Source organism: Manacus candei, unplaced genomic scaffold (assembly GCF_025592945.1).
Source record: "Manacus candei isolate 608988 ecotype Guabito, Panama unplaced genomic scaffold, ASM2559294v1 h1tg000127l, whole genome shotgun sequence".
Lineage (NCBI taxonomy): Eukaryota > Metazoa > Chordata > Aves > Passeriformes > Pipridae > Manacus > Manacus candei.
In genome coordinates, this window is record NW_026138175.1 from 47,008 (window position 1) to 72,270 (window position 25,263).

The 25,263-nt window shown below is 56.4% G+C and overlaps 1 protein-coding gene across 2 annotated transcripts; it reads left to right on the top strand.

Annotated features, from left to right (window-relative positions):
- Positions 1-339: 339 nt before the first annotated feature.
- On the top strand, positions 340-23,331 carry AGO1 (argonaute RISC component 1). 2 transcript variants are annotated; one of them, XR_007900438.1, is made up of 20 exons: positions 340-520; positions 7,430-7,613; positions 8,362-8,482; positions 8,612-8,793; positions 9,027-9,163; positions 9,264-9,398; positions 9,665-9,752; positions 10,854-11,001; positions 11,114-11,233; positions 12,001-12,123; positions 12,549-12,682; positions 13,882-14,066; positions 14,220-14,379; positions 14,640-14,730; positions 16,313-16,507; positions 16,631-16,765; positions 17,607-17,708; positions 18,512-18,711; positions 19,140-19,663; positions 20,800-23,331. XR_007900438.1 is itself a non-coding variant. In XM_051770985.1 (19 exons), exons 1-19 carry the CDS (start codon positions 496-498, stop codon positions 19,246-19,248), a joined length of 2,574 nt encoding a protein of 857 aa, XP_051626945.1. In that variant the 5' UTR covers positions 340-495; the 3' UTR covers positions 19,249-23,331. The 2 variants fall into 2 exon arrangements, 1 of the variants encoding a protein (XP_051626945.1); XM_051770985.1 differs by having other exon boundaries at positions 19,140-23,331.
- Positions 23,332-25,263: the final 1,932 nt, after the last annotated feature.

A 25,263-nucleotide genomic window follows, 5' to 3' on the forward strand; every position in this document is an offset into this window, starting at 1 on the left:
CCCTCGGCCCAGCCTGGCACAAAATGAGTCAAAAACAAAAACAAAAAAAACCCCAAACAAACAAAAACAAAAACAAAAAAAAAAAAAAGGAAAAAGCCACGACACAAACATCTGCGGCGGCGGCGCAGCGCCAGGCCCGAGCGCGGGCGGGCAGCGCCGCGGGGGCCCGGCGGGGCCTCCCCGGTGTGTCATCCCCGGTGTGTCCTCCCCGGTGTGTCCTCCCCGGTGTGTCATCCCCGGTGTGCCATCCCCGGTGTGTCCTCCCCGGTGTGTCCCGGCGGGGCCTCCCCGGGTCCCGCCCGCTCCCCCTCCCGCTGCCCAAGATGGCGGCGGGGCCGGCGGGCGCCGCCTTTGTTGCGCGCGGGGCCGGGCGGCGGCGGCGCGTGCGCGCGGCGCGAGGGGCGTGAGGCGGCTGCGGCACCGGCCCCGGCCCTGCCCGGCCCCGGCACGGCCCTGCCCCGGCCCCCGGCTCGGAGCGCCGCCCGCGTGGATGGGATGGAAGCGGGACCCTCGGGAGCAGGTACCGCCGGCGGATCGGGGCGCTGCGCACCGCGGGGGCGGCGGCGGCGGCCGCCACGGATGGGGCCGGTGGGACCGGGGGCGGGCGTGCGGCGGGGACGGCGGCGGGGAGCGAGGGACGTGCGGGGAGCGATGCCGGGGACCATCGGGGTCGCGGGGGGCGATGCCGGGGGTCGGGGGGTGCCGGGGGACGCGGCGGGTTGTGAGCAGCGGCAGTGCGGGGGGGCTGTGCCGGGGCCGGGGGCGCCGGGCGGGCGCGTCCCCCCGGGTGCCCCGGGAGCGGCGGGGGCGGGCGGGGGGCGACGGAGGGGTCCGTGCCCGCAGAGCACCCGCAGCAGGGCGGACAGGTCCGGGGGGCATGTCTGGCCGCAGGGTCCCCGGGGCGCGGGGCGAGCCCTGCGCAAGGGGCCTGTTCTGTACAAAGCAGCAGCAGCATCCCTCCAGCTCCCAGTCCATGTCCCCAGCTCCCAGTCCATGTCCCCAGCTCCCCATCCATCCCTCCAGCTCCCATTCCATGCCCCCACCTCCCATTCCATGCCCCCACCTCCCATTCCATCCGCTGAGCTCCCATTCCATTCCCCTAGCTGCCATTCCATCTCCCCAGTTCCCATCCCATCCCTCCCACCCCACCTATCCCCCAGCATTCCATCCATCCTCCAGGACCCCATCTATCCTCTGCAACCTCCCATCCATCCCCCAGCTCCCCATCCATGCCTCCAGCTCCCTGTCCATCCCCCAGCTCCCCGTTTCCCCGGTTTCAGGGCGCAGGGACAGGCTGGAGCTGGTGGCAGGCCGGCAATGCCGTGACAGCACGAAGCGTCTCCTCTCCCGGTGCCAGGGCCTGTGCGGCGCTGAGCTCCAGAGCCATGCCCATGTCCCCCACCCCAGCCTCACACACCGGCTGGGCACGGCAGCACCGATGGTGCTCTTGGTCCAGGCCCCAAAACTCTGCCGTCATCGGTGGCCGCTCGCTCGTGCCCGGCGTGAGCGTCGCGAACTTGTGCTGCTCTGAGTCACGGAAGATTTTGGTGCCTAAAATAAGGCAGGAGGGATGAGGTGATGGAGACAGGGAGCTGCTGCCGTGCTGAGGGACGGGGCGATGGGGACAGTGGTCGCTGCCCTGCCGCCGCTCTCATGCTGGTGGGTTTGGCACCCACAGTAATGCGTTGACCCGGTGAGATGTTGACACAAACCTGCTGGATGTTTGTAATCAAACTTTGGTCCTTTCTTACCATATTTACTTTAAGTCTGGCACAGAGACCTCCCCGTGCCTGTGTTACCTTCTGGCTGCTGGCGCTTTGTGTTTGGGGCTGATTTATGGCCTCTGGAAGCCGTGATTTGGCGGCACCGCGGGCTTTGCCAGCGCCTCGGGGCGATAGCGGCACTGCCGCCTCGGAGCCACGCAGATAACGCTGCCAGGCACCTGCACCCTCCTACCCCAGCCCGAACTGATGCTCTTAAACTGTTTTAAAACAATCTCTCAGATGGAATGGGGTCACACTTGGGGGACAGGTTTGGGTTTCGATCCCCGTGGCCATGGGGGCTGCACTGGGAGCAGGGCTCCGATGCTGCGCCCTGGGGAGTTTTCCCTTCCCTACCCAAGTCTGGATGAAGGATGTCTGCTCCCACCTGTGTCACCCTGTGTGCAGGGGACACACAAACCCCATGTCACCGGAACCACTGTGGGTCCTGCCGTGCCATGACACCCCTTTGCCTGTGACAGCCCCTGGGTATGGGCTGAGCCTCACGTGCAAGCTCTGACAGTGCTGTGGCCTGTCAGGGCAATAAAGCAGAAACTGGCGTGTGCCTGGATGTACCCAACGTGGAGATGCCTGGAAAGGGAAACCTGGGACATCTGACCCGCAGGCACCGCTCAGGGAGGCACACAGAAATGATGGTTTTAAAAACTAAACTTATTTTCCCCCAACTTTCAGTTTTCTTTATCCCTCCCAAACTTCCTAAAGGCTGTTAATCTCAACCGTTGTCTTCCTGTGCTGAACCCTGCAAAAACCCCAAAGCTGCTCCGTCTGTTGGGGCTCTTTATCTTCAGGAAACACGAAATCGCGTGTGCCTGGCTCTGGGAAGGGATTAGGCCGAGAAACAAAGCCAAGAGAAGCACCTTGCCTGGAGACAAGGCACGTATGGTTTATCTCTAAACACTCTCTGCAGCCTGTCCCTAAACCCCGGGAAGAACAAAACACAGGCAAGTTATTAAGATGGCAGACACAGGGAGGAAGGCAAATCAGGCAGAGGAGCTGCTCCTTGGGCCAGGTGATCCTCCGGGGCTGCAGGCAGGTTCAACCTCTGTGCCAGGAGCCGGTGGCTCTGTGGGGCGGCTCTGTGGGGCCGCAACGCGGAGAGGAGCCGGAGAGGAGCCGGAGAGGAGCCGGCGCCGCCTTTGTCCTGTCCCTCCAGCACTGGGGGCCGCCTTTGTCTGCGGCTCCTGGCTCTGCGTGTCCCTGGCTGCTGCCTGGCCAGTGTGGGAGTGGTGGGAGACCCCGCGGGGCTGGCAGGGGATGTCAGTCCCTGCCTGGTCCAGGCGCTGTTAGGGGGGACCCTGAGCTCATGGATTGGGGTCACACAGCCTGGATGTGCCGCCCGGTGTGCTCGGCAGGGGTGGTGGCACTTGCTGTGCTGGCTTCTCACACACCGTGAGAGAGGTGGAAAAGGGGGATGTGGGGCTGCTGGACAGTCAGGGCTGGCTTGGCAGGACCCTCACGTGTTGGCTCATGGCACTGCGGGTCGAGATGTGTCCACACCGCTGGCATCACCACACTGATGGCATCACCACACCACTGGCATCACCACACCACTGGCATCACCACACCGCTCTCTGGAGCCAGTGCAGCCGGAGTGCAGCCCCTGCGTGTGGTGTGATGGAGCTGGTGGTGCTCTTGCTCTGCTCCTCGTGCTCTGTCACAGCATCCACAGCTTTGCTCTGACCTGGCCTGGGCTGTGGCACTGTGCTTGCAGGGTGTGGGGCTGCAGGGACACCCACCTTGGCCAGGCAGGTGTATAACTTGCACTTTGGGGGTTGTCATCCATGATTTCCAGGCGGGAAGCTGAGGTTTGACCTGGCACAACGATGCCCTTTGCAGCGCTCGATTTGAGGCTACAAAGAACTCAGCTGCTTTTGGAAATCAGTACCACAGTAAAATAGAGGAAAGCCTGTTTTGGCTCATATTTTGGGCGCAGCCACCTGGACACAGGGCAGGAGCAGCACTTGGGCAGCTCGGCCTTGCCCTCAGGAGCTGGGCTCTGGTGCACACAGGGGTTTGAAGCTGCAGCCAGAGCCTCTGCCCTGCGTGGGAGCCTCTGCCCTGCGTGGGCATCACCTGCTGGAACTCTGTTTGGTGTCAAACTCAAAAGCACCCACAGCTGCGTGATCCTGGGGTGCTCAGGGGACTCAGGAAGGAGCAGGCAGCAATATCTGGGCTGGCAGAGCTGAGATGGGGTTTTTTGAACTCTGGGATGCATAGGATGGCATCGGTCACTGCTTAGAGCTGGGCGTTTTGAAGGTGTCAAGCCTGGAGATTTGGATTGCCAATTGCTCACCCCACCAGCAGCAGCCTTTCCCGCTGGTGCTGCCCCTTGCTTTGCCCCCCGATAGAGGTTTCAATTCCCGGGTAGTTGCTGGGGTGGTTTAAGGTGGGAGATGGCTCAGGGTGAGGTTGGGCCACGCCGCACGTCTGGCGGTGTTTGTGGTGCCGCGGCCCCGTTTGCTCCTCTCCGGTTCCCGGCTGTATTTCGGCGGTGGGTGTGCGGGGAGGGGGTCGGCTCGGACCCGCCGCCGCCGCAATAAAACTCCCTTTTGTCTGGGCGCCGTTCCCGCGGCCCCTCGGCTGAATGCGGCGCTGGAGAGGATTTCAATGACATGGTAATTTCATGCCGTCCCACCGGCGGCTTCGCCCGGCGCAGGCAGCTGTTGGGCAGTGGGTCATGTTCCCCAGCTGTTACAATAAATAACAGAAACAAAGCGTTTCCCAGCGCTAATTACCCCAAACTTGCTTTCACCTCGCAGCGCTGCCCTGGCCGCCGTCTCTGCCCGCGGTACCCGGCGATGCTCCCGCCGCCGGCACGTCCCCAGGGCACGGCTTTGTGTGCAAAGTCTGCGGTTCCTCCCGGGCCGCGGAATTCCTAATGGCAGCGGATTTCATCCCGCTCACTGGCCGCATTGTGCTGCAGGAACAACACTCGCCCTGCAGCCCCCGGCCCCGGCGACCACATTTACATGACAAAGTGGGAGCCTGTGCAGCTTTGCCATGGAGAGTCGAGGTATGCAGGAGCCCCCCACTCCCCGTGTGCAGGAGCCCCCCCACGTACAGGAGCCCTCCTGTTTCCACGCACTTTGGGTCACTTTTTAACGAGGCTTCTTCTTGCTGGCCCCTTTGCTGCTGCTCCGAGCTGCTGCCAGGGCTGTAGACACGAGGTGCCCCAGGATGCCACGTCGAGCTGCCCAGGATTCCCTGGCACAGCATCTCCAAGCCAGGCAGAGGGCAGCTTTCGGGAGGATTTGCACCGAGGCAAATCATGGAGGAACCCTAAGCACCCAGGGCAGGAATGTGGTGTGTGAAGGGATGAACCCAACCCGAGTGTTCACCAAAAGGCTTTAGGGTCCCTCTCACCTGGGCTGGAGCAGCCAAGGCTGGGTGAGAGCCTGGCTCACATCCTGGAGGTGCTGCTGTGGCGGCTGCTTCCACTTGTCACATTCAAGGAACGTGTGTTGTGGTCAAAAATAAAACCCTCTGAGTCAGCCCAAGGGTGAACTTGCCCATCCTCAGTGCTTGTTGTGGTCCTGCCCTGCTCTTCGCAGAGCATCTCTGTGCCACTGGGTGCTGCTCCCTCCAGCCACATTTATCTTACCCTGTGTTTGCTGTATCTCCTGGTTCCTATCAGACTCCTGAGCCAACTCCTGCGTTGCTGGAGGCTGGCTTCTTCCTTCACCTGTGATTCATGAGCCTGATTGCAGAGTGTTATGTTCATGAAGCATCTCGGGATCTTGTGGCAAGAGGGTTTGTATGGCAAAGCTTTATTTTTGGAGTGACTGGAGCAGAGCTGAGGGTGTAAGATTGGTGCAGGGCCATTGGGTCACCCCTCTGCAGCTCCTGCCAGCCCCAAACCAGCTTCAGCTCCTCTTGGGCACCCAAGTGGCACAGAGCAGCTGCCAAGCTGTGGCCACCCTGCGTCCCTTGCATGCATGGGGATGCCATGGGCACATGGAGATCTGGGCATATGGAGATGCTTTCCTGCTCACACACGGCTGTCGGGGTCATCTTGGGGATGAGTTGATCCAGAGGAGGAGGAGCTGCAGATGCTGGCCATGATGTGGCTGCAGGGAAGGCAGCAGGGAAGGCTGCAGGGAAGGCCATGCTGTGGCCTGGCAGGTCCTGCACAGATGGGCTGTGTGGTTCAGACTCAGGGACTGGAGGCTCCTGCAGCACTGGCAAACACCTCTTTGATTGCAAACCATGATTTAGAAATGCATCAGCTCACAGGCAGGGAGCTGGCCACTGCCAAGAAATGTTAGTCATGTGGAGACATGACTTACACCGGGAGCAACTTGTCTGAAAGTCAGTTCCTTAAAACAAGCTGCCCCCAGAGCCAAGTGCAGCTGTTTGTCCGGGGGGTCTGGCAGTCACCCTGTCCTGGGCCAGCTGCAGGTACCTGCAGGGTCCAAGCCCTGCCCTCGGGGATCCCCACCTTCCTCCAGGTCCCATGCTGCCCTGCCCAAGGAGGTGCTGGGGCCAGGTTAGCCCCAGGCTCAGGACAGATTTTGGAGCTTCTGCTGCAGGGATGCTCACCAGAGTTGTCCCATCCCCTTGGTGTCCGGCATTTCATCAGCAGGAAAAGTCTTGCAGAGGTTGGGTGCAAAAGTGAAAAACAAATTTGAAGCTTAGTTTGCTGCTCTTCTGTTTTTCTGCTCCTGGTATTTTTAGTCTGGAATTGAAATTTGTATTTAAAAAGAAAGTGGATGGGAGAAGGGGGTGTTAAAAGCACCATGTGTTCAGGAGGCTGAATTGGAGCCGGGACGCTGTCTGGGGCTGGCGAGCACAGTTGGCTGTGCAGATGGAGCACAGTGAATACCCCCACACCCACTCCCCACACCGGCCCAGCTGGCCCAGACCTCACGGGGCTTGAGGAACACATAGAACATGCAAAATGGGATAGGTGGAGAGGGGCAAAGTGGGAATGGGGCAGGAAGGACAAGGCTCACCTCAGAGAGCAGTGGAATAATTCCTTGGCAATGTTTTAAATACCTTTGAGTCTGAGGGTGCTGTTGGCTTAGAAACACCACTCCGTCCTGTGGCCATGCACTGGTACCATCCCATGTCTCCAGAGCCTTGTTAGTGAGTCTGTATAATGGGAATTGTGGAAAAACTGGTGTCTCCCTCTTTATGGGTTCCCCCACTACTTGAAGTGGGGATTTAGGATTGGTTTGGGTTTGGGGTTTTTTTCATAACCCAGCAGTTCAACATTGCTATAGTGCAGATGCAATAATGTGTTTCCTGTTTCTTTGACATCCTCCCTCCAGCAGCAAGTCGGAATTTGCTGGAGGATGGAGGGGAAATGCTGTAGGTCCCTGCTGACAGAGTATCCAGGGAATTGCATCCCCTTGGAGAGGGGCAGACCTGCAACTCCATGCTGGTGGAGCTGGTGCTTCTCTCCCATCAGAGGAGGCAGTGCCGAGGGAGGCGGTGGGGCTGCTGTGGCACTGCCCTTCCATGGCTTGGCTAGTGCTGGTGCTCCCCAGACAGTGTCTAGGGAAGCTGCTTCCTCTGCTGCTCTGAATTCTGCCACTGCCACCTCCTGCCAGGAGCAGGGGTAGTGGGAGACCTTCTGGCTGTGCGTGGTCTGTCTGGCCGGGCACAGGGTTGCTCCCAGCCCTCCTGACCTGAGCTCTCTCCCGCAGCTGCAGGCGCATACCTGCCCCCCTTGCAGCAGGTGTTCCAAGCGCCGCGGCGGCCCGGGATAGGAACCGTCGGGAAGCCCATCAAGCTCTTGGCCAACTACTTTGAAGTGGACATTCCCAAGATCGATGTGTATCATTATGAAGTGGATATCAAGCCCGACAAATGTCCACGCAGAGTCAACAGGTAAGGCAAGTATTAGAGGTTTTGGCACTTGTTTCCTGCTTCCAGCTTCCTTGTGGAGGCTCCATAAGTGCCTGTCTCTGTCTTTGCAATGGAAACCGTCAGGGTGACGTTGTGGCAGGGGTCACAGCAGTGGCAGGGGTCACGGTGCTGCCCAACACCCACGGGTGGCTGGAACCCCCAGCCATATCTGTGCAGCAGCGCTGGTTCCTCCCCGGCAGCCTCAGTGGTCCGGAGCCTCAGCACGGTCCCTGCTGCTCCAACACAGCTGTGTTATTTTGGCAACAATCCCCCATTTAAAAATAGTGACCCCGGACCTCAGGCCATCGTGTTCTTTACTTTCCTTTGTTTTCCTTTTTGATGTGCAGTTTGCTGCCTGTCCCCTCCTGCCCCTGCAGCCCGGGGAGCTCTGTGACCCGAAGGCCGGCGAGCAGATGCTGCACATGCCTTCGGCAGCGAGTCGCTCCCTCCCGGCACACGCGGCGGGTCTGTGGCAGCTCCGGCGGCTGCGCCTTCCCCCGTGCCATGTACACTCCTTCTGCCAAAGCCTGTGTACCAGGCTGTGGGGCAAGGCACATGGCCATTTGTCCAGGGGCTTTCCTCCTCGGGGGGACTCGGCCCAGCTCTCAGGTCCCCTGAGGAGGGAGGTTGAGGGGCACTGGACAGGTCACGGGAGGTGTCAGGGTGTAAAGAAACTGGCAAAACAAACCTCTCCCTTCTCTGCCCCTGCCCCTCTTTCTTGCCTGCGTAGGGAAGTTGTGGAGTACATGGTGCAGCACTTCAAACCACAAATCTTTGGCGACCGAAAACCAGTCTATGATGGGAAGAAGAACATCTACACTGTCACAGCCTTGCCCATTGGGAACGAGCGGGTAAGAGGGGCGGTGAGCCCCATGCAGGCAGTGTGACCTCCCTCCTTCCTGAGAAGGACCAGCTGAAAACAACCCCCCCTTGTCCCTGCGGGGATGCCACGGTCACTGTCCCTTCCTTCCTGCACCCAGGTTGACTTTGAGGTGACGATCCCGGGGGAAGGCAAGGACAGGATATTTAAGGTCTCCATCAAATGGATGGCCATCGTGAGCTGGCGCATGCTGCACGAGGCCCTGGTCAGCGGGCAGATCCCCGTCCCCCTGGAGTCCGTCCAGGCGCTGGATGTTGCCATGAGGCACCTGGCTTCCATGAGGTACCTGTGCCAGGGAGGGAAGGGGGCCGCTGCCCTTGCCAGGCTGTTGTGGCTGGCACTGGCCTTGACGGTTGCTGGGAGGAGGTGGCCATGCCTGCCACATCTCTGCGTGCTCCTGGAAAAGAAATAAAGTGGGTGGTGCAGCCAGTGGGGGGGAGCACTGGCTCGGGGGGCTGGGGGTGATGCCACAGGGCTGGTGTGCACTGTGTGACATGGTTTGCCCCCGTTCACAGGTACACTCCTGTCGGCCGCTCCTTCTTCTCCCCCCCCGAAGGCTACTACCACCCCCTGGGAGGGGGCAGGGAGGTCTGGTTCGGCTTCCACCAGTCAGTCCGGCCTGCCATGTGGAAGATGATGCTCAACATCGATGGTGACGTTATTTCTCATGCTGGGGAGCTGCAGCGGTGGGGCCGGGTGTGTTTGGGGAGGCTGGTGGGGGGCAGAGACACATCGTGGTGTCTGTTCCACAGTGTCGGCCACCGCCTTCTACAAGGCCCAGCCTGTCATCGAGTTCATGTGCGAGGTGCTGGACATCCGTAACATCGACGAGCAGCCCAAGCCCCTGACGGACTCGCAGAGAGTGCGTTTCACCAAGGAGATCAAAGGTAGAGCCCCTGGGAACACTGGGACCTGTCCCCTGACAGCTGCTGTGGCTTGTGGCCCCCCCAGCCCCTGCAGCGAGGTGGGGGTACAAGGGTTGCACATTTTAAATGTCTCATGGGGCACCATTGCCTCCCTCGTGCTCTTGTCGGGGTGTCAGCAAGTGGGGGATTAGCTAAGGAAGGTTTGGCAGTGCCTGGGGGGAATTGGGCAAAGGGGAATTGCTCCCACCTTCACCATGACAGTGCTGTGTCTCCCTGTCTCCCTTCAGGTCTGAAGGTGGAGGTGACCCACTGTGGGCAGATGAAGAGGAAATACCGCGTGTGTAACGTTACCCGGCGGCCGGCCAGCCACCAGACGTAAGGCGGGTGGGCAGTGCCCTTGGAAAAATCCGCGGTGTTCTCCTTGTTAACAGCTGCTGGTGTCGTTAGGGAGAGCTGGACAGGGAGCTCCAGCCTTTGATGGCAGAAGGAGACGTGTGGGAGGCTCTGGAGCCCTGTGCCACACGCGGAGCAGGATGCGGGGAGGTGGGAGCACAGAGGATGCTGTGTCTGGCAGGCGGAGCGCGGCGGCGGGCGGGAGCTGACGTGCCAGGAATTGTCCTAGTTTTTACCTCCAAGTTTGGTTTTCTTCTTTCTTAAAATAGTCGCTGCCAGAGCAGAGGCTTTGTCAGGGGATAACATGAGTGTCTGCCTTGGAATTATTTGCCTGTGCCTGGGAGCAGGCTGGGCCTCGGCACCCCTCGGTGTCCCCTGTGCTCCAGCATCTCTGGGTCACAACCCCAGAGCTTGGCAAGCACAGGAGGAATGTGGTGCCTCACCAGGGTGTTCAGCCTGGCTCTCCTGTCTAATTTTGGCTCCATAAAGAATATCAAGTCAATTCTGCATTTTCATGGAGCTCTTTATGGAGCTGGGAGCAGCTGGTGCTGGGTGAGACTGGGTATCATGCTCTGGCTGTGGGTGTTGTGGCACCCCTCAGCCCTGCAGCCAGGAAGCTGGATTTTTTTTTTTCTGTGTTTTTGAAGGGAAATGTCCCCTCCTGCCCCCCACACTCTGCCCACCTTGGGGCTGCTGCCCCACACTAGGAGAGGCCTGTCTGCCTGTCTCTGGAGCTCAGCTCAGCTCCCAGGGAGGGCACTGGGCACACAAGCCCTCCCAAGTGCCAGTGTGCTGTATTTCTGTACCTGACTGTGGCATGTGTGGCACGTCCTGCAATAAACATTTGCCCTGATTAGCTGGATTAGTGAGGGAGAGCTTTATTTAGGGACCTCAGTCCCACACTGGGGTCAGAGTATTCCTGACTCCATTTCTGAAAATACACCGTTATGCCTTTTATTTTGTTCTATGGCAGCTCAGGGTGGGAGCCTGGCAGCTCCCTCTTCCCAGGCACAGTACATAGTGCCTGAGGCCTGGAAGTGTCTGTTCTGAGTAGGTGCATCCCTCGTGTCCTGCCTCTGCCAGGTTCCCTCTGCAGCTGGAGAGCGGTCAGACTGTGGAGTGCACAGTGGCTCAGTACTTTAAGCAGAAATACAACCTGCAGCTGAAATACCCCCACCTGCCCTGTCTCCAGGTTGGCCAGGAGCAGAAACACACGTACCTGCCCTTGGAGGTGAGTGTTGGCACCTCCAGTCTGGGGCTGGCTGCAGGGCCCGAGTGCTGTGCTCAGCCATGGTCCCTCATGTCTCACCTGTCCCCAACACGTGCTGTCCCCTCCCCTGCAGGTGTGTAACATCGTGGCTGGCCAGCGGTGCATCAAGAAGCTCACGGACAATCAAACGTCAACCATGATAAAAGCAACAGCCAGGTCTGCCCCAGACAGGCAGGAGGAAATCAGTCGCCTGGTACGTGGCACGAGTCCCTGGGGGACGTGTTGGGGCTGCGGCTCCGAGGGCAGGTTACAGCACTGTGACCGTGATGGACCTTGCCATGGTCCTGCTCCTCAGCTGCTCTACACCAGGGAGCTGTGACCTGCTCAGAAGGTGCTGGTGGGGTTAATGGAGTGGGTTTATCCCCCTCTTCCCACTGAATCTCCAGTCAGAGGTGCCTCCATGTGTGTAATGGACACTGGCACAGGGCAGCCCAGCTCAAAGTGACCGTAGAAATGCGTGTATGGCAAATTCAGGTCCTCGTGCTGATGGAACCTGACCCAAAGGGAGCTGGAACTAAAAATAGGGAAACAAATCAGAGAAATGCCCCCGGCTGTGGGTGTACATGGGGCTGTGCATGGTGGGGCTGTGGTACGGGAACTCTGTGCCTGGCTGCTGGTTAATGGGGCTGTTGTTCCCCAAACGGCTGTCTCTGGGCTTTCAAAGCCAGAGACATTTGATATTCCTTCTGGGACTCTTGATAAGTCTCTCCAGTCTGAACCCTTCTGTTGAAGCCTTAAATCTCAGGAGCAGGCTCTGCTCTCAGTTGCATTGGTCAGGGTATTCCAAAATCAGGTCCCTGTGGGTCAGTTTGGAGGACGGGGTCTGGGCCTTTGTGTTAACCCACTCACTCTCCCCTGTGAGTACTTCCCACAAATGCCCACAGTTCCCAGCCAGCTGCAACTGCCTGGGATGCAGCAATTGGTCTCACTCCCTCCCATGGCCCTTCCTTCCCTCTGCAGATGAAGAACGCCAGCTACAACCTGGACCCATACATTCAGGAGTTTGGGATCAAGGTGAAGGATGACATGACGGAGGTGACGGGGCGGGTCCTGCCGGCGCCCATCCTGCAGTACGGAGGCCGGGTAAGCAAGGCTGCCCTGCCTGGGTTCAGCTGCACTGTGAGGGAGATGCTGTCACACCTGAAAACGCTGCTTCTCAACAAAATTTGTCTTACCTTCACATTTGTAGGTTAGAGCTGGAATTTTTTATCAGGGTGCCTTCGGTTTGTGGGTTTTGGGTTTTTTGCAATATAACTGGTCTGGAAGTTGTAGCCGAGAGTCACTGGTGACAAAACCCAAGAGGTGAAGGGGAGAGGGATGCTCAGGGTAGGGCAGGTCGGGTGAATTTGCCGTCACTGCTGAGGAGCTGAGGCTGTGGGTTGCCCATCACCAGCAGTGCCAGCAGTCGGCTCCGGTGCTGTGACAGGGAGCACAGCCTGGCCCGTGCGGGGCTCTGGGCTGCGGGGCTGGGCAGGCTGCAGTGCTCTGACCCTCTGTTTGCCTTGCAGAACCGGGCCATTGCAACTCCCAACCAGGGCGTGTGGGACATGCGAGGGAAGCAGTTCTACAACGGCATTGAGATCAAAGTCTGGGCCATTGCCTGCTTTGCCCCGCAGAAGCAGTGTCGAGAGGAGGTGCTGAAGTAAGGAAAGGGGCAGCCCGTGTGGGTTGGGGGAGCTGGGAGGGCTGTGGCTCCTGTTGTGGCCACCCTGCTGCTCCCAGCCTGGGGCTGCACATCCAGCATCACCGGTGCTGGAGCTGCACAGAGCTCCACTGCTCGTGGTACCAGTCTGATCTGGGGTGTTCAGTTCCTGTTGCTGTTGGTTTATCCAGAGGGCCTGGCTGGTTGTCCTGGCTGCAAACAGTCCCTGAGCCATCCCAGAGCTGCCAGGTTAGAGTGAGCACCTGTGAGCTGCCTGTCAGGCTCTCCTCAATCTGCTCTTTGCATCAGGGAGCTGCAGTATTGTGAGCTGATACTGTCAGCACTAAAGCTGTATTGAACTCTTCTAGCTGAATCTCCTCAGAGAGAAGGGGTTGTGAGGGATATTTGATTTAGAGTTTCCTCGATAATCTGTCTGAAATAACATAATTCATGTAGGAAGCATCTCAGGTTCTCATGGGTTATTATGGAGAAGTTTTGGGCTTTCTGAAAAGCTTTGGTAGTTTAGAGAAACTGCATCTGTAGTGAAGGGATGTAGAGCAGTGACAATTTATTTGATTTAGGGAAATGGGCACTTTTGTGTTGGATTCTGATGGGGCCTCTGTTTCTCCTGACTGAGAGTGGATGCATTAAGGCAAGCGCTTTGTGTGCCTCTTCTGGGTGTTTGGCATGGTCAGTTTGGGTTTTGGAACAGCTCAGAGTGTCCATGTCTGCAGTACCTGGGTGCAGGTGGGAGTGACACCACGCTCCTCCCATGCCCCTTTTGGGGCAGAGCTGAGAGCCCCGTGCTCCTTCTGGCTCTTTCTGCATCAAATCCATCCTTGGCAATCCAAAAATCCAGTCTGGCTGAGCACTTTGTGAGGCTGGCAACAGCTTTGCAATCACCTGGAAATTATCTGTCCCAGGCAGCAGGTCTGTTCCCTGCTTCTCCAGCTTCCCAACAGAGAAGGGCTCTGTCGTTTCAGGAAGAGTCAGTAGATGGGTAAGAGGGCACAGAGAGGGGGCAGTTGAGCTCTAACACATGCTGGTCGTGTGCACTTGGTGGGTGCTGTAGAGCCATGGCAGGATGCTGGGATGGCCCTGTCTCTGTCCCGTAGGCAGCCCTCAGGGAGGGGCTCCGTGCTCAGTGCACAGCTGCCATCGGGAGGGCTCAGGGCTCACGGCTTCTCCTCCCGGCACAGGAACTTCACAGACCAGCTGCGCAAGATCTCCAAGGACGCCGGGATGCCCATCCAGGGCCAGCCCTGCTTCTGCAAGTACGCCCAGGGTGCAGACAGTGTGGAGCCCATGTTCCGACACCTCAAGAACACCTATTCGGGCCTGCAGCTCATCATTGTCATCCTGCCAGGGAAGACGCCGGTGTACGGTGCGTCTGGGGCGAGTAGAGAGAGGAGAAGGGCTTTGCTCTGCCTCAGCAGGGTTGGCTCCCGTGGTGCTCTCTCTCCCCATTCCTGAGGGTGCTGCTGGAAGCAGTGTGGTGCTGGTTGCCCGTGTGCTCACCTGCTTCCTCTGCCTGCAGCTGAGGTGAAGCGTGTTGGGGACACTCTCCTGGGAATGGCCACGCAGTGTGTCCAGGTCAAGAACGTGGTGAAAACCTCCCCGCAGACCCTTTCCAACCTCTGCCTCAAGATCAACGTCAAGCTTGGCGGGATCAACAACATCCTTGTGCCTCACCAGCGGTTCGTACTGCCACTGCCTCTCGCAGTTTTGGGGCTGTTTCCAAGTCCCTGGTGGTGCTGCCTGCCTGGCTTTATGAGGGGGCCTGCATAAAGCAGCTCTTTCAAATGCGGGTTTGCAGCCTGTCTCATCTTGTTGATGTTCCCAGGCGAGAGCTGGAGGTCAGGAGATGTCCTTGGTGTCATCTCTTGTCTCCATTGGGCTGGCATCACCCTGAGATGGTCCTAAAGGCTGACTGTGTTTTTTTCTCCTCTCCCACCAGCTCTGCTGTCTTTCAGCAGCCGGTGATCTTCCTTGGGGCCGATGTCACTCACCCACCGGCAGGAGATGGGAAGAAACCCTCCATAACGGCTGTAAGTTCCCAGTTTGGTGCCCAAAAGCCCTGCAGGGGTGCAGGAGCTGGAATGGGACTCATGTGTCCTTGAGGGGGCTGTGTCACTGCTGTCCCCATGGTGACAGTTATTGGGGTGACCCTGTGCTCTGTCGGGTGTTTCATCCCATTCCTGGGGAGGTGGTTCCCTGATCCTCCTCTGCCTCTCGGCAGAGGAGCTGCAGTTTTGGGGAGATAAAGGGAGAGCTGGCAGCTGCCACCAGATGGGGCTCATGACGTGCGGGGAGCTCGGAGCTGCACCAAGTCATCCCGGAGCATCCTGGGCCAACTGCAGCCCTGGAGAGACCTTCCCCCGGCAGGAGAGCTGGGATTTTGGAGATGGGGGAAACTGGGGTGACTGGGCTTCTGAGCCTTTTGGGAAGGAGGATTTGCTTTCTCCTCAAATGAATAACGAGCATCCAGGAGCGAAGTGCTGCTCAGTGCCAGTGGGACTGGGGGCAGCTCGTGCCCTCTCTCAGGCTGGGAGACGCTGCCCTCTGCTCTTTGGAGCACAGGAGAGTGTCAGGTTCTCTCAGAGTCTGTTTTAATTAAGCATGTCAGCATTTTCCTATTAAGTTCTTAACTTTCCAGGACTCACAGCTCAGGTTTTCCTTGGCATGCAAATGCATCTTTGGAAGAGTGTTTTTTCTTAATTAGAAGGGGTTGGGAAAGGCTTTGGGCTGTTTGCTGTAGGTGTGGGTGGGACAGAACAGTCTGTTTCCTGGCGGCGACACTTCCCCTCTGAAAACATCTTCTGTGGTTTGTGCAGGACCACTGGGGCCTTTTTCTTACTTTTTATGAAAGCTTTTTTGAAGCTGCAGGGGAGAAGGGCAGAGCCTTCAGAGGGACTTGACCTTGTCCTTGGTGTGTTGTTGATTAGGCAAGGGGAGTCCACGGCTGGAGGAACTATTTCTGTTGTGTGCCTTGGCTCCAGTGCAGCAGCCCCGACCCCAGAGCTGTTTGTGAAGCAAAAGTGAAAGCGCTGGGGAAGGGCAGCAGGTTCACACTGCTGGGATGGGGGGGATATGTGGTGCTTCCCCCTTGCTCAGGGGGACATGGGGCACACAACAAAGTCACGGCAGCCAGGCATGTCCCCAAGGGTGGGCCAGCACCTGATTCACACTGCACCCCTGTCCCTGTGTCACAGCCAAGCCTGGCTGCTCTTGGCCTCTTGCTCTGACGTCTCTGAGGTGACTTGACCCACCGTGTCCTCGGGCAGCCCGTGGCTGTCTGGGGCAGCCCTGTTCCCCCTCACCACTGGGCAGAGCAGCAGCAGCCCCCACAGCCACGTCACTCAGTGGCACCAGCCAAAGTTGTCTCACTGGAAATTCCCGTAAATGTTTCAAAGGTCATGGTAGACCGTGACACCGGGATGTGGCCACGACCAGGGATGTCCCTTTTGGGTGCTGGCTGCCTGTACAGTATTTGCTGTCCCATCTGATCTGTGAGCTCAGGTGCTCTGCCCACGGCCAGCTGTGCATGTGGGAAGCAGGTGGAGGCTGGGAATGTCCCACATGCCCTCTGTCCTTGCCGGTGTAACACTCGGGCCTGGCCTGTCGCTGCAGGTCGTGGGCAGCATGGACGCCCACCCCAGCCGGTACTGTGCCACGGTGCGCGTGCAGCGCCCGCGCCAGGAAATCATCGAGGACCTGTCCTACATGGTGAGGGAGCTCCTCATCCAGTTCTACAAATCCACCCGCTTCAAACCCACCAGGATCATCTTCTACCGCGATGGTGTTCCCGAGGGGCAGCTCCCACAGGTGAGGACCCCCCAGATCCCTGCCGGGCAGCAGGGATGCACCAACTCCTGCAGGGCTCCCCAAGGGTGCCAGGGACAGCTGGGTGCTGGTGTATCCCCACACTCTGTGCCCGTGTCTCTCCAGATCCTTCACTATGAGCTCCTGGCGATCCGAGACGCCTGCATCAAACTGGAAAAAGATTACCAGCCTGGCATCACCTACATCGTCGTCCAGAAGAGGCATCACACCCGTCTCTTCTGTGCAGACAAGAACGAGAGGGTGAGCACTGTGGGGTGGGAGGCAGCTGATTCATCCCTGTCTGATGGAAGAGCCAGCCCTGGCTTTGCCAAGGGGGAATCTCAACACTGGCAGCGAGAGCTTGTTCTGAATGAAACGTGCTGCTCGCTGGACTCCCACAGCCACGTGGATTAGGCTGCCTCTAGAACCCCAGCCAGCTGTTTGCTGTTATTATGAGTTACTGGGTGCTGATGATCCTGGTGACTCCTGAAATAACCTCTGTCAGCTTGAAAACATCTGTTGTTTTGGTGATAGCTGGAGCTGCTGACGTGACAGGCTGAATAACCCCTTGCTCACAGCTTGTTTGTGTGTGCTCTGCAGCAACGTTGATGCTGTCGCTTTTCCTAGATGTCATCTGAATTTAGTGGGTAGGTCAAGTCTAACCAGACTCTGCTCTAGTTAGAGCAGCAAGATTTAATCCTGGGAACTGAGGACTGTTCTGATCAGGATGTAAAAGCCCCAGTATCTTGTGGCACAGACTCCAGCACATGTTCTGCAGAGAACCCTGGAGTTTTGCTCACTTAAGCCTCATCTCTGCAGTAGGATGGGCCAGTGCCCAACCCTCACCCTGCTGTTGGCCCTGTCTCCATGTTGCTGCCTGCAGAGAATGCCAGCAGGCCTGTTTACACAGGGAGCAGAGCAGGAAGAGCTGCCTGAGTCCCCCTGGAACCGACACTTGGGGAGTGGCTCTGCATGCTGCTCTCACACTGACATGGGGACCCTGCGCTGGGGCCCTGGGGCAGCTGTGTTAGGGATGGTGCTCTGGGCACCTGGAAATAACCCAGCTCTGCAGCACTTAGATCTCTCTTTCTGTTCCCTGTAGATTGGGAAGAGCGGGAACATCCCAGCAGGAACAACAGTGGATACAAACATCACCCACCCCTTTGAGTTCGACTTCTACCTGTGCAGTCATGCAGGCATTCAGGTACCGCGCTGCAGCGATGGCTGTTGTGGTGCTGTAGGGTTTTTTGGCTGGTGTGGCAGACTGTGCTCTCATGCATCTGTCCCAGCCCTGTCCCAGCCTCCCTCTGGCATGGAGAGAGGGCAGTTGGATCCAAGCTGCCACTGCGGTGGTTTGGCGAGCAGGTGCCGGGCCCGCACTGCTGCTGCATTGTGTGGCACGTACTCCATTTCTCTCCTGGAGCCAAGGATCTCTACTAAGAGATTTTCCTCCTTCAGAGCAGCCAATTCAGCAGCTTGTCAGCTGGTGTCTGAGCGTGCTGGGCTTGCCAGGCACCCGGTTGTCAGCAGGGACCTGCTGTCTGGCCGTGGGCGGCAGAGCTGGGCCAGCCGTCCCTGCCTGCTCTGCAGCTGCCTGGCTGCAGGCAGCCAAGATTAGTCAGAAACCAGGCTGGAAAAACTGCTCTCACTTAATCTGCAGCTGCTTCCACAAGGAAGGCTGCTTGGCCTCCCCTCCCCTGCGTGGACAGTGGGAGCTGGCCGGGGTCGGTGGGGATCCCGTGGGCTGTGCCACGCCGGGAGCAGCGGCACACAGGGAACAGGCACCGGGCAGTGGCGTTGGTGCTGCTTTGCACCTCGGTACCATGGGCTTTCCTGCCTCACCCCGTGGGGCTCTCACAGCAGGGAAGCACAGCCCTCTCTCCTGCCCAGGCTGTCTGAGAGATCATTTGGATCAGGGCGGGGATCCTGAGGGTGCGAGGCAGCTGCCTGTGGCTGCCCATGTCCGGGTGCTGGCAGCACCTCTCACACTGCCCCCCTCCTTCGCAGGGCACGAGCCGGCCGTCCCACTACTACGTGCTGTGGGATGACAACCGGTTCACGGCGGATGAGCTGCAGATCCTCACGTACCAGCTGTGCCACACCTACGTGCGCTGCACCCGCTCCGTGTCCATCCCAGCCCCAGCCTACTACGCCAGGCTGGTGGCATTCCGGGCCAGGTACCACCTCGTGGACAAGGAGCACGACAGGTGAGGGTCTCAGCCTGTGGCCCTGGGAGGGCACAGCCAGGTATGGGCAGGGGACAAGGGGCATGAAAGTGTCTGTGTCCGAGTGGTGCTGCAGCACAGCCTTTCTGGGGGGGAGACCTGCATGTAGCTGCATCCTCTTAAGTCCCAGCATGGGGGCAGCAGGGGTAGCGGAGGGTTAAATCCCATCCTGAGCTCATCTCAGCCAGCGGGAGCATCCCTGGCATGTCTGAGCATTCCTAGCTGCCTCGAGGTGCTGGAATCTCTGCAGTCCAGGCACAGGCACTGTCACATGCAGCATCTCCATGTGCTGCAGTGAGGTGCCTTCCTGTGCTGCCAGCACTCAGCTGACTCCCATCTCCAGGGGAGTTTCTCAGTGTTCCTGGGGGGAAAATATGAAATAATTATGCAGCGATTTCCTTGATTTTCAGCGGCGAGGGCAGCCATATATCTGGACAGAGCAACGGCAGAGACCCCCAGGCCTTGGCGAAGGCTGTGCAGGTTCATCAGGACACTTTACGTACCATGTACTTTGCTTGAAAGCCTAACTTTTGTTACCTCACTCAAGAAAGCTTTCAGATTTGTAGGAGCCATACAAAAAAGGAAGCATTGGGACACCTTGTTTTTTTTTTCCAATGAGAAATCACTGCAGGGCAGGCAGCGTCGACTCGAGGCAGGAGACCAGCACCACGGGACAGAACGATCCAACACCTGTGTCGGATTGGAAGAAAGAGACTGATGATGATGATGATGATGATGATGATGATGATGATGATTATTTTTTTAGTTTTTTCTGGCTTTGCAAAATTTTGACCTGACCAAACACATGAAGGCATTCAAGGGAAGGGATAAAGCTCCCGGGAGGCGGAAGCAGGTTTTCATTTTTAAGATGCAATACTAGAGACTCCTGACTGTGAACTGGCGGCTTTGGTCCTCCGTTGCCCACCAGGCGCTGGTAGGTATTTTTTGTGGGGGTTGGGGGGAGGGGATTTTTAGAGCCTTAAAACAGAAGACTAGATTTATAAAACTAATATTTTAGATTATGAGATGCTTTAATGGGTTAAGGGGGAGAAAAAAAAACCAACTAGTTTATAGGAGAATTCTAACACTAACAGTTCCCCGCCCCCGAGTAATTCCCCCCGGATAATGTAAGGCACCCTAGCACTTAGCTCAGAACTGAAAACTGTCTTCCTCGTGTTACAAGCTAGTCAGCTGCTGCCGCTCGAAGCAACAGTCACAGACTATTCCATGGGTGAGTGCCTTACTATGATGCTGCAAAATTTCAATGTTTTTAATCTTGTAAGGAAACTAGTAATCTTGTCTTGATGGTGGTCCATATTTCCATCGGAAGGAGTTAATTTCTATGGTCCTCAGTTGCAGTTTGTGTCAGATCACGACCTCACGGTGGTTAAACCCCATTGAAAGATGTGCACTTTCATACAGGACACGTTTAATGGCTGCTGACCCATTTTTGTTTCCAATGTACTACTTGTTATTTAAAACTGTTCTGACAAATGGGGGCATCTCCATCCCATGAGGAGAGAAAGCACTATCCATTTTTTCTTTTTTTTTTTTTTTTCCTTCCCCCCCGAATTTTTATGATGGGACACCGGGATTTTTTTACTAGACATTATTTTTATATGATACTGAGTCTGTTGCCAAAATCCACAAGTCATTAACATTCTCAGAGTTTACATCCCCGCACTTCCTGAGGCTGTGTGCTCATGCCAGAGCTTTCCAGCGTTTCCTGTCCGATGAGTGTTGCCGCCTGCAGCCCGTTCCGTGCCGGGTGCTCCGCAGTGCCCGTGGTCCCTGTGCATCCAGCATGTGTCTGCCCGGGCTGGCTGCTTTCCAACTACCACATCCCCCACCTCCAGCACCTCCCGGCTCACTCTCTCTGCTGCTCAGTTTTGCTGCTCCTCGTGTCACAGTATCACTGCTCCCATGCCCAGGGTTTTGATTCTGAAAGCACACCAGATCATTCCTTAGAATGATGAAATCCTTGTTGTTGTCACGGGGGAAACTCCTGATTTGTGTGTGTAGCAGGAAAACAGCCTTTTTCCCCGCAGGAACCTGGTCACTGCTTTTCAGGCCCGTTTTGCTGCGCAGCGACCGCACGCACGGCGGCGGGGCCGTGGGGGCAGCTCAGTACCGCTATCATCCGGGCAGATTATCTGGGGTTTTTGAGATGAAAGTGCTCCCAGCGCCTCCTTCAAGGGACGAACGAGGCGCACGCTCTGCGGGGAAGAGCTCTGGTCTCATTTTCCTGCCCGACGCGTGTCCCAGGCAGCCCCGCGCGAGCGCTGCCCCGGCCCGCGCGCGGACAGGGGCACATCCACACCCCTTTGGTTTGTACTTTCTGACGCGGAAACTTGCCTTGCCTTCACGGGAAACACACCGGTCATGTTGGCCTATTGAGCTGTCCTAACCCCGGGAATTCACTCTTCCCGTTTTCTTTTGGGGCAACGTGTTTGTGAACAGTGAAGACATCACTATGCTATGCAAACTAAGTGCTGAGCCCACTGATGTCACGTTTGGTGAAGATCCTACGTTTAGCACAGTCCTGTTTTTCCTCAAGACCACAGTGTTTGGTTCATATTCTCCTTTGCACCTTGTGTCAACCTCCACTGCTGTATATCCTCAAGGTGACGAGGAGGAGACCAGGAACTATTCGTGGTCAGTAGGTAGGGAACTCTTAGGAAGGCTTTTAGAGCGTAGGGAACGCATCAACACTAAGTGTCAACATGAGAAAGCCTACATTCCTCTACACAAGTGCCTGCATAGTGACACCAATCAGCACCTCCATCTCATCCTCCGAACTCTGGCTTGTGTTCATTGAAAGCAAAACGATCTCAGAGGGGCTGTTCCCGCTCACCTGGTGGTAGAAAGCTTCTCATTAAGAATAAAATCGGGGTCAAGGTCAAGGTTCTCTCTGCAAATCAGTTTGTTCACCAGCATTACACCGGAACGCGCCTGGCTGCTGCTCTGCAGCGAGGGGCAAAGGGATTTTGGTTCCTCGTTTTTATTTTAGTGTTTTAGTTGGGTCTAGAATTCTGAAATGTCTTTTAGTAGCTGTGGCATAGCACGTGCCATTTTTAACCATTTGAAAAGAGATAGTGTGGGTATTTACAGAAACAGCTTGTTGCTCTGTAACAATTTTTTTTAACCTTGAGACTTGAAATGTAAAATGGACCTTTAAGATTTGCACTCATTTGTAAGGTGGCTGTTCATAGAAAACTATGAATGAAGACTTGCTGATGTAGCACCTACTTTTAACAGCAATTTTAACTACACAAAAGCTTCACAGCTTCTGAAACTCTCAGCTGTTGACTTGCAGATCGTGTTCTGCCCTTATTTCACCCTCTGCGTTGGGTTTTCATGGTTTTGGATAAATAAAAAAAGCCAAACTCAGTAGCTGCTGTGCCCTTTAAACCCAGTTTCCACTTTGAAGAACTGTAGAGAGGTTGGAGTGACCCGCATGTTTTCTATACCGGACTATGCACCGTGCCCTCTCCGCGCTCCGGCACCGGCATTTCCCCCTTCTCCTGTCCGAGATGCAAACGAGTAGCTGCATGTGGAGGTGCTGCCGTAGGCGATAGGTGTTCCCCAGGTACATGCCAGGACTGTAGTTAGCCACAACCCCCACACGGACATCCCGATGGGCTCCGAGCCTCTGCCTTCTCCGTGCGCACGAGCTCGTCTGCCACTGGAAGCGTCGCCGGGTGCATGCAGTTCTGTGGGAAGAGGAGTGGCTTTCATTTGCCTGTTGAATGCTGTTGTTCCCCTTATCTCATATCTGGACAGAACGGGGCGGGAGGTCTGCTCTGCCCTCTCCCCGCAGCTCCAGGGCGGTCGGGGTGTTCTGGGATCGCACGTGTCCGACCCGATGTCTCAGTGTCACCCAGCGTTGCCTCGCGGAAGGTTTTCTTCTTGGAAAATCAGTGTGAAATAAAAAGAATGTGATTGTTTCAGGAAGGGAAGCCAGACAGCAGGAGAGCAATAAACAAGTGAAATTCATATCTTGCCTGAGTGATTTGCACTTCAATAGTTGTGAAAGAAAATTTCCAGGACTCCAGTGCTTTTGTGTTTGATTTCCAGCCCCTTTCGTACCTCCTTTCTACGAGCAAGTGTGGGACTGTACATAGGGTGTTTACAGGATGCTCCCTTTGGGTTGTTACTTTTCTTGTGGGTTTTTTTTGCTCTAGCTTGAACTCTGTATGGTCCATTTGTTAAATAGCCGTGAACAGCTGATGTACAGTACTTACTAAACAAGCAGCAGCACAAAACTTATTTTATTAAGAAAATATGGCTTATATTTTAAAGGTTGAATATCAGGTTTTTTTTGTATGTGTGGAATTAAGACTGGTAAAGAGTAACAAAATCCTTGGATTAGGCCAAAAGAAAATACTGTAAGATCATAACCACCTCTTTATTAAAGAAAGCAGTATGATTAAAGAGCTCCAGAACATTGTATTTATATTGGATTTGATTTAATTGCCTTTGTGGATTTTATTTTTTTTTTTGCCTTGGTCCTGATTTTTGCTTGCAACTTCGACTTTGCAGTCCCAAGTGTCTGTTACCTGTAACTGTTGGCGGAAGACCTAAATAAAAGCAATGTGAATATGTCGGGGTGACACTCCTGAGTCACTTCGTGTGAAGGGGAAGGGACATGCACATCCCGTTCCCTTGGGAAAGGCTGGGGACAAGCAGGGAAACGCTGCCTGGAGCTGAATTGCATCAGATACTGCAGAGGATCCAACACCCCTCACTGTCCAGATCTCCATTTAATGAGAGAAACACTTCAGTGAACAAATACGTGCTTAAGACTTCTGGGAATACAGTAACCAGTTCTACTTTTTATTAAAGTGTCATCTGAGAACTGACTGGACTGGGGCTTCTGGGCTCTGTCAGAAATGGACATCAAAATGTGCTGCTCCTGCAGCCTCACCGAGCACTTCAGGGGCTGCTGCCTCCGAGGTGCTTTAAGGACAGGCTTCAGACGCCTCTTGGATTGAGGTTAAACTTGATCCTCTGGGTTTCTGTACTGCCTCATGTTTTACATTTCCCATCCTGTTTTACATTTCCCATCAGGTTTTACATTTCCCAGCTTCAGAATTCTTGCAAACATCCTAGTCCTCTCCAGTGCCAACAGCTTATGGTTGACTTTTAGGGTCCAGAACTAGACCCTCTGAGTTTTTTGGCCATGTTTTACCTCACGAAGGTGCAGGGACAGACCTTTCCTGATGAATGATTCAGCAATTGAGCTGTAACTGGGTTTTGAATAATGCCAAGGAATTTTAAGGAAGTGCTCACTAATGGCAGGCAGGCACTCGTTAGTTAATTACCTGAACTGCAGCACCAGAACGTTCTGTCCTGAGCTGGGCAGCAGCACAAGTTCTGCACTCATCGACTGCTTTGTGGGTTGTGTCACCTGTTTGAAATGGGTTCTACTACATAACAGAAATCTTCTGCAGTTTTAAGGGGGCTGTTTCTGTGAGAGGTTTCACAGCAAATCGTGCCTCGTGCAGCTGGGTCTGGAGTCCTGGAAAACGGGTCGGAAAACTGGTTTCAGGTGTTAGATTGGCATTTGAGCCCCAGCCCTGGTTCTGGTTACAGCTGCAGGACTAGACGTGCTGCCCTCTGAGGGATGTGTGTTTACAGGGATCCCTCCCTCCCACATATCTGCTTCATCTTAGTGATCACATTCCCCCTTCCTGCTCCGGATTTCAGTTAAGGAAATTCTCTAATAATTTACCTTTAATTTGCATGGGTTTAGAAACCTTACTGTGTTGCTCACTTAGGCTTTTACAGACTTTATTTAACAGAGTCCAAGATGGTCATTCTTAATAATGATCCTGAAATTTGGATTATGAATCTCAAATTCCTGATGGCCCAAAGTTCCAGTTCCTCAGCTGTTTCCCTGGGGAAAGGCCCCTCTCACCATCAGAAAAAGTGACTTTCTTTCACAGGTAGCAGGTTCAAACCCACTTGATCAAGTCTCAATTCACTGTTCTTATGAAAAAATGATCTTCTGGGGGCAGAGGAAATGATAAAGGTGCCATTGCCTAACCCAGCGCTGACCCTGGTACATCTGAATCAACATCCTGAGCTGGGAGGGACCCCCAAGGATCACCAGCCCAACCCCTGGCCCTGCACAGACACCCCAACAATCCCACCCTGTCCCTCAGAGCGTTGTCCAAACACTCCTGGAGCTCTGTCGGCCTTGGGGCCGTGACCAAACCCCGGGGAGCCTGGGCAGTGCCCCAGCACCCTTTGGGGGGTCGGTGTGTCCCCGGTCCCGCAGCTCCAGGGAAGCGTCGCCGTGTCCCGGCTCTGCCCGCGGTGTCGGGGGTGTCCCGAGCCCGGTCCCCCCGCACGGACGGACCCGCCGGTGCCTGCGGGGCTCCCCCCGCGCCGCCCGGGCCCCGCGGCCTCCCCGTTTCCGTGGCAACCGCGCCGGCCCCGCGCCCCTCCCGCTTCCGCTTCCCCCGGAAAGGGCCGGGGCGCGCGCGGGGGAAGGGGAAGCGCGGGCGGGATTTCCGGCGGGAGCGGGGC